General features: G+C 35.1%; 1 protein-coding gene across 2 annotated transcripts; it reads left to right on the top strand.

Moving 5' to 3' along the window:
• Positions 1-2,121: 2,121 nt before the first annotated feature.
• LOC132282319 (uncharacterized) lies at positions 2,122-7,257 on the top strand. Of its 2 annotated transcripts, none has more exons than XM_059783949.1 (7): positions 2,122-2,274; positions 3,494-3,560; positions 3,662-3,720; positions 3,816-3,905; positions 4,006-4,145; positions 6,267-6,321; positions 6,839-7,257. In XM_059783949.1, exons 2-7 carry the CDS (start codon positions 3,494-3,496, stop codon positions 7,025-7,027), a joined length of 600 nt encoding a protein of 199 aa, XP_059639932.1. In that variant the 5' UTR covers positions 2,122-2,274; the 3' UTR covers positions 7,028-7,257. The 2 variants fall into 2 exon arrangements, with proteins under 2 accessions (XP_059639932.1, XP_059639931.1); XM_059783948.1 differs by having other exon boundaries at positions 6,836-7,257.
• Positions 7,258-8,485: the final 1,228 nt, after the last annotated feature.

The raw sequence follows: 8,485 nt of genomic DNA, 5'->3' as shown, positions 1-8,485 counted from the left end.
TACTCCTCTTTAAACTTTTGTATGGTCAAGAACATGATGAGTGCTTAATACAGGGATTTGGTGATGGATTACCAAAATTTTGTGTTTGTTGGATTATGAATGCGCTGCAGCTTAATTTAGGAATCTTAAGTTTTTGTTATAGCCTTGGCCTATCTCCTTTAGTATGACAAGTTCGGGGTGTTAGGGCTTCAGTGCAATTTAAATCGAGAATGCAATAATGCAACTCCAGTAACGATGTAGAAACTCATGCTTGTAACACTGTTAAATTGAGATGGTCTGATAGGCTTGCTGGTGTGTGTGTGTGTGTATAGGCTTGCTGGTGTGTGTGTGTGTGTGTTGGGGGGGGGGGGGGAGAACACGGACGGGATTAGTATTTTAGATGAACTGTAACTCTTTTAAAAGGGCACATAATTTATGTTTGTGCTCTGCTGTGGGAGGAGCATCCTCTCTCTTGCAAAATGCCCTCACAAAATTTCTATTTTTTTTAGCCCTTTTAGACATATAGATGGCAAATACTTCTGTCCAAGCTTTACCATTGCATTTAAAATGATTTTATTAGGAATCATAAATGATCTTAAATTCATACTATTTACAAATATTTTAAAATCATATGAAGCAAATTAGTGAGTAGAGTGTCCGATTTTCTCTGAGCCTCCAAGACTCTGGTGCTTTTAAAATTGAAAAAAAATTAATTCAAAATTGAAATTGAAAATTTTCTAATTTCAAATCAAATGTGTCGAAAAAGAAGTGTTCACAATACTAGGAAAATCAGAAGTAATGAAAGAGTATTGTAGATGGAACTTGTCAAATCCAAATAAGGTAATATATAAAAATTACTACTAGTTTTTGGACTTGAAAATAAGTCTTTTATTTATTTTTAAAATTTTTTTTCAGTTACAAATGCATCAAAACATAAAAGAGATATATATAACAATATCAAAGTAAGTTGGATAAATATATGGCCATCCTAAATGTAAAAAGAAAATGATATAGCGTTTGAAAGTTAGATGTATTCGACTATTGTATGTGAATGAGAAATAACGTCACATTAATACATTCTAATGCGTTCGACTTTTGAACACTGTATTAAAATGCGTCACATCAATGCAATCTAACGCGTTCGATTTTTAAACATTGTATTAGAATGCGTCCGACTTTTAAACACTGTATCACTGCTCAATATATTATATTAATGTTTTCTACGAAGACATCTAATTAATGAGCCCAGCACCTTGAGGTCTGAAGTGGTTCCTTGCCCCCCGCCGCTGCGGCTTAGAGAAGCCTATTTTTTGTTTCTACCTTGTAACCTCCAAGTTAAAAAATTTAAATATAACAGGGGGGGAGGGGGGAGGGAGGGTTGGTTAATGGCAGAGACAAACCTAAAATATTATGTGAGAAGGGCAAAAGTGAAATTTTATTTATACTTTCAAGGAGGACAACATTAAAATTTTATAGATATATAATTCAAAAAAAGAAAATTCACTAGATAATACTAAAAAAGAAATTTCAATAGGGCAAAAGTTCTCACTGACTGACCATGCATTAAGTTGGTGCCTAACTAACGGAGTGCACGACTCTCAATCGTTGCAGAGTAAGAAATTCAAATGTACACACCATTATTTCATATGTCATGACCTAGGTCATTATATATGATTTTTAAGTCTAACAAAAAGAATATACTATTAAAATTCTTGCATGAGGATAACAGAAAAGAAATATGCTATTGAAATTCTTGCAAAAGAAAGATTTATTTATTAATTTTCAGAATAAAACTGGGACAAAAAAAAAAAAAGAAAAAAAAAAGAGGGGAAAATCCGGAGTTTGTTCCTGTACGTGCAGAGTGTATACGTAATTTAAGCCGACGTTCAATATTCTAATGCCACATGGCATATCCGACACGAACCACATACAAAACCTAGATAATGATGACGTGTCGTGTTTGATTTGGGTAACAGAAAAGCCTTAGCTGTCACACGAAGCTCAGATCCTACCTCAAATTCACGTGCGAATACGTAAGCTTTGCGGTGTGTTTAGGCGGACTTGAAATTTAATCACAACGAATTGTAGTCGTCAGTTGATTAGGATTTGAAGTCCGCCGATCCTACGGTCCTCTATATATACGCGTCTTCTCTTAGCCGTTTATTCGTTTTGCGTCGCTTACCGAGGAAGAAAGTCTTTGTTCTTTTTTAACACTCGAATTGCCTGCGCTGTTCTTGTTCTAACTCGAAACCCTAACCCTAATTACACCGGAGTTCTCCGTTCGACTATCTGCAGGTGAGTTTTTTTTTTTTTTCCCTTTTAAGTTCCTCTTTTTTTCTCCATACGTGTGATATGACAATCTCTAAATATCAATATATACCAGCACACACATATACACATGCACGTGTGTATATATAGTGTGTATCATGTGGCTTGTGTATTTCTTCTGAGATGCGTTTGATTGATGTGTTTATTTGATTAATTAGAGGTTGCTGAGGTCAGTGGATCTGGAATCACTAGGTTTTGTTTTTGGATATACTTTGTTTTTGTTTCTCGACTAATTTTCTGGTAATTGTCCTTTGGTTGCCTAGAAAAACGAGGAAAAGAAAAAATAAAAGATTAAAAAGATTGGTACTTCGCGATTTATTTGTTTTCAGTAACATGGAAAACCTAAAGATTTTACTACTTTTTCATAGCAACTGATTTTTTTTTAGTTGGTAGTCCCACACACATGCCTCCACTTAGGCGTGAATCCTTTTACCTTTGATTTTGTTGGTTGACATTAGCGTATAGGGTTTATTAGACTTGATGTAATTTATGGTATTTAGTGTGTTTTACCCGTAATTGAAAGATAATAATTGATGCTTGATAATTAGGTCATAGGACATAATAGTTTTCTTGGGTATTGAAATGGCAATGGGCTTCCCATTTTTTTCCTTTTATACTTTTAAAAGTGGCACCAATTAAGAAGTTTGTGGATAACCTTGCTTCTTTTGTCCTTTCTGTGGCACTTGCATTTGTTTATTTTGTGCCTAGGGCACTTTTCTTGAAAATTTTCTAGTGAATTTCTTTAAAGGTTTCATTTGTCTTTAATGAATGTATATTTTTCTATAACATTTAAGATGTTCTTGGTAAGGCAGGGCAAGAAAGCAAGGAAAGGAAATTTCATGAAAAAAAATAGCTCCCTTGTTAAGTTCTTTTAATATATTTCTTAACCTTCATTGTTCTCTTTGTAAAATGTTATTGATTTCTCTTTTCCTTTATATCAATCATTTGGTCATGTGTATTGGGAGAATTTCTGTCTTTTCTAGTAGAAAATGTCATTACATACTTGTAGTATCTTTTCTAAATGTCTTTGTAGGTTTTAGCCTATTTTTGTTCATTATTATCTGTTTGCCTGGTTGATTGATTATCATAGTATCTTTCATATGTTTCTTATATGCAGTTTATGTTTCTTGTAAGATCTGTCGTTCTACTATTTAAGTTGGTTTACCTTATTCCTTCCTTCTTCCAGATGGCGGCTAAACCACTAACAACTGAGGCAATTGCTCTCACGGAGAAGAAAATGGACATGGCATTAGGTGTGCATATTAGCAACTCCTTTATTCTGCATTTATTTATAAATTTGACGATCTTTTAATGATTATTAAAAATTTGTTACTCTGTTATTCTTGATTTTTAGATGATATCATTAAAATGTCCAAAACTACCACAACTAAAGCTAAGAAGCAAAGAGTTTCGGTAAGGAATTTTCCTTTTTGAAAGTACCGTTAACTTATTTGGTCCTGTGCTTGGAATAAGTTTTCCTTACTGCTTTTATTTGTTAATTCATACAGAATAAAAGTCAAAAAAATTTAAACACCGCTGCCCAAGAAAAATCTGCCAAAATGCGAAGATTTATGGACTCAAGATCCTCTCTTAGACAGGTGAACATGTGATTGTGTACATTTGCTTAAACTTTATATATATATATATATATATATATATCATTTTGTTTGTGTTTATATGGTTCTCTTTTTTGTGTAGGGGGCTCTTGCTCGGAGGAGGTCGAACTTCCAGGGGAACCAATTTCCTCTGGCAACTGAGGCTGCACGAAAGGCTGCGGTTGTTCCTTTAAACAACAGACCTTTCAATCGAAGCAGGGCGGTCAATATAAATAAATCAAGGTATATGATGCCATTATTATGTTTACTAATGGTGTGATATGAGGCAACTGTGACTATGATGATGTTTAGCAAATGATTTGATGTTAATCTAGCAAAAATTTTGGTTTTGTTGCAGGTAAACCATGGTTCTTCTCTGATGGTGGCTTTGCCATGTGTTTCTGGTTAATATATATATAGAAAATAGCATACTGTGGGACTCGTCTTGGTTGGGTGTAAACCATGGTTCTTCTCTGATGGTGGCTTTGCCATGTGTTTCTGGTTAATATATATAGAAAATAGCATACTGTTGATGGGACTCGTCTTGGTTGGGTGTAAATCATGGTTCTTCTCTGATGGTGGCTTTGCCATGTGTTTCTGGTTAATATATATAGAAAATAGCGTACGGTTGATGGAACTCGTCTTGGTTGGGTGCAGCGGAAAGCTCCATTATGCGAGTTGCAATGGTTTACTGTTTACTTTTTGGCATCCAAAATAAGCATCCATACATTTGTGCTGGATATTTGTATTTTATGTTGTTGGGCAATGGGTTGAGAAGTGCATGTAGCTACGTCCCGAATTTGTTGGATGCTTAAGGAAACGAGAAATGATGAAGAAAAGGGTATTAATGTGACGGTTAATTAATTGTGCATCCATTTGATAGACGAGAGTCAACATAATGTTATGATGATAGAATGACATCTGATGGTGATAACGACATAATACATTTAAGTTGCTCATCATAATCCATTGTGATCTGGAGGTCGTAGGTTCGAATCAAGGAAACAACCTCTCCACATGCGTAGGTAAGGCTGCGTACATGTGGCCTTCCTCAGACCCCGCAATAGCGAGAGCCTCGTGCATTGGGCTACCCCTTTTTTTTTGCTCACTGCATGGAAGGATAGATCTTTTTTGCATTTTGCAGTTGTTAACTGGGTAGTGATTTTCTTGAGGTTGGTTATTGTGGTGAGCATTAATGCGTAGCATCTTATTTGGAGTGTCCTGGTTTTAAATATTGTTCAATTTGAAGACTTACCCACTTGCGAGCATCTGTATCTTCGTGAAGAGTTCTGTTGCTTTTTTGCTTGTGCTGTTAGATCGTCGACATATGATGCGCAACAAGTCTGGTTGGTTTGTTCATTCCGCTTTAGACTTACAAACATGCGACCAATTTGGCCTACAAGCTTCCACTGATGCATTTTGGCTTATCTTCTAATTGGGAATATATTCATACAGATAAGAAACTTCATCCTTTGTCATGTTCTGTCAGTAATTCAAGGGCCCTGCTATTAATAACATGCCCAGTTTATGCTCCACAGTAGAGCATGCAGAAAATTCCTCTGCCATCACGTGTTTCTATCTTCTGCCACATTGATAATGGGCCTTGTCTGATTTCAGGCACCTTGATATGGAATTGACCCAATTAATATTGGACTTTGAAATGGTTTATTCTGGCATACCTAACATGATTTAAGCTCTTCTGGCCTCCATAAGAAGTAATATTGTGCACAAGATTATCAAAAGGAAATTTTGGGGGGCTAGGTGGAAGTATATAAATAGCATGACATGTAGGGCGTTGAGAGTATTATATTATATCAGGAACCTGTAGTGGTTAGTGGCTTGATCATCTTTTACTAGAGTTACATATGTTAGCTGGTTAAAGGTGTTTGGCTTCTCTGCAAGTGAAGCTTAAGTTGTGCATGAAGTTGATTATGGAGGCTGTTCGGTGGAAGATCTCCTGTATCTTTGACCACTCATGAGAGTGACATATCTTTTCCCCCAGTTCTGCTGTTCTGTGGAGGTTTGTTGTTCTACAGGTTTTGGTTACAGCAAATACATCTTTAATGTGACAACATCCATTCACATGCTCAATTAGACGGAAGCTTGCAGTAGTAGTAAATTGTCCTGAAGATGACTGATCTTCTCTTATTTCTGATATACTATGTCTTATCTTTCTGTTAGTTGGAAATAGGTAGAACTTCTATGATGGTTGTCATCCAATTGAATCTGTATGCCATGGTGGTTCTAACAACTGATCAATGTTTGTGTTTGGCAGCCTGGGTGGTGATTTATCTTGCAGAGTTTGTTTTTTAGGAGATTCTTTATTCCAGTCTTACCATTGTAGTTTGCTCTCTCTGTATGCAGGGTTGGGGCTCCACCAGTTCAAAGGAAGGCTGCAAATGGTCGCTTTGCTCTAAAGGTAGTAGCATCTTTTAAATTTTGCATTAACTGGAAGGAAAATGTTTGTGTAGAGTCAACCTCTGAGGAGGATGCCAATTGCATTAATATGGTAGCCTCTTGAATTTGTGAAGACGCCTATTGCATTTATTTGTTATAGCCTATGTAATCTATGATTCTGTGGTTCAAATGTATTGCCAGTTCTTTTTTCATTTTCTTAATTAATGTTATGTATATATATATTTACATATATATCCTCCCCTCTCTCTCTTTGACAGGGTTAAACAAAGTCACGGTTATTATCATTTTTCATCCGGTTTACATGGTTATTATGATTTTTCATCCGGTTTACATGGTTTTTTTTTCTAGGCAATGTTTTAGGTTGTGGGTCAAGTATGTTTATTGGACACCACCAGGTCTAAGACACTGTTGATTGTTTGATACGTATCCTTGTGTGCCACAGTAGGCAAAATGATTGCAGTTGTTTTAGTATGTTAAGGATAATATTTTACAAGGCTTGTATGTTTATTATGCAGCAGCAGTCACAACAGCAATTGAAGGTGGTGCCTAAGCAGAGGCCTCAAACATTGGACTCGTTGTTTGCAAACATGAAGGAGCAGAGGATGAGGGTTTTGTCTCAACAGAGCAATGGAGGGAGACAAAATGGAGGCGGTCGGCAAAGACAGCAGTGGGGAAGAGGAGGAGGAGGAGGTCGATTTGGCAACTGATACCAGTTACTCTACTCATGCATGGCTTGATTGGGATCCTTGATTTCTGACGGGAGAATCTATGTGGTTTTGGAAACTGAAGGGCAGAACCCAGAATTCTGTCTTTCATGTGTTTTATTTTCAGTTGTTTTGGACTAGCACTGTATAGCTTTCTGTCTGTTGGCACATTATGCCTCAGATTGTTCTTTCTGACTTTAGATGTGATCTATTTGAGAATTTCCTTTACGTTAGATGCGACCTATTTGCCTTTGTGAATGCTGAGATTGATTTTCCTCTCTCTTGGCAACCAAGTGCATGCTAGAAACCTAATTTTCTTTTTCATTTTCTACTATTAATTTCATTTCATTTCTCAAGCGATCCTAATAGAAAATTATTAAACTTTATAAGTAACTTTCTTACACAATTTTGAGAAAATTTACTTTCAAAATGTATGAAATTTCAATTTTACCTGATACCGATAAATCCGCAGTACAAAGTTTATATCTCTCATTGTGTTCCACAATTATTATTTTTATTTATTTAGATAGATTTTTATATTGCTTTTATTTTTTAAAAACATAATATTATTCAATATATTTTTTTAAAACCAATTGTTATATTTAATAAAAATATGGACAATTTAGACAATCATGAATTATCCAAACTATTAAAGAGACTTTTCCTGTTTTTTAATTTTTTTTTATGCTAATCCAATGAATCCTTGAAAAAAAATTATAATTTTTTCGTTAGCTTCACTTATATTCATTTTGTTTTTTTATGTTCAGAAATTTAACAATAAGAGATAGTATGGATCATTAAAAGAGAGTACAGATGGGAGAAGATGACTTTAACAATTTGTATGATAAGTCCTGCATTTAATGAAGGGAAATGAGCAACTTAAGGGTGTCGAGGAAGTTGTTTAACAATCATAGAGATTTCCTTCACTCTCATTCGCGGGGTTTCATGTTTCAAACGAAATTTATAATAATATACAGGGTTAAGTGCAAAAAATGTGGATATAGTGTAAAAAGGTTTTGTGTGGTATAAAACTCTCATATACTTTTAATTTGGTGCAAATAGGCCACTGGAGACTTAAAATGACAATAATACCCTCACTTCAGTTGAACAAAGTAATTACTATAAATACAGGCCATGTAAAATGACCATTTTGTCCAATTTGTATAAGATTGCGTTTGTTTGGGACAAGAATAAAATAAATCTTAATTTGTATAAAATTGGGATAAACTAAACCAAACAAACCTAAAACCAAATTTAATAAAAACCAAAACCAAACAGTCCCCTACTATATAAGACCACCTTAAACCAATTTTTAACCCCAAAGTGAGAAAATGTATTCTCATAAGAGATGCTGATAGTCTATATTTCTATCAGTTGAAGTCTTGTCCAGGCTCCCTCATGGGTGTTCTGAAAGTGCTAAGATGAGAAAGGCTCTACATTAAACTTCGTGAAGATATTCAT

The sequence above is a fragment of the Cornus florida genome, unplaced genomic scaffold (assembly GCF_030987335.1).
Source record: "Cornus florida cultivar Cherokee Brave unplaced genomic scaffold, ASM3098733v1 CherokeeBrave_3.0.0_Hap2_Chr11, whole genome shotgun sequence".
In the NCBI taxonomy this organism is placed as follows: domain Eukaryota; kingdom Viridiplantae; phylum Streptophyta; class Magnoliopsida; order Cornales; family Cornaceae; genus Cornus; species Cornus florida.
This window is presented reverse-complemented; position numbering and strand designations above follow the sequence as displayed.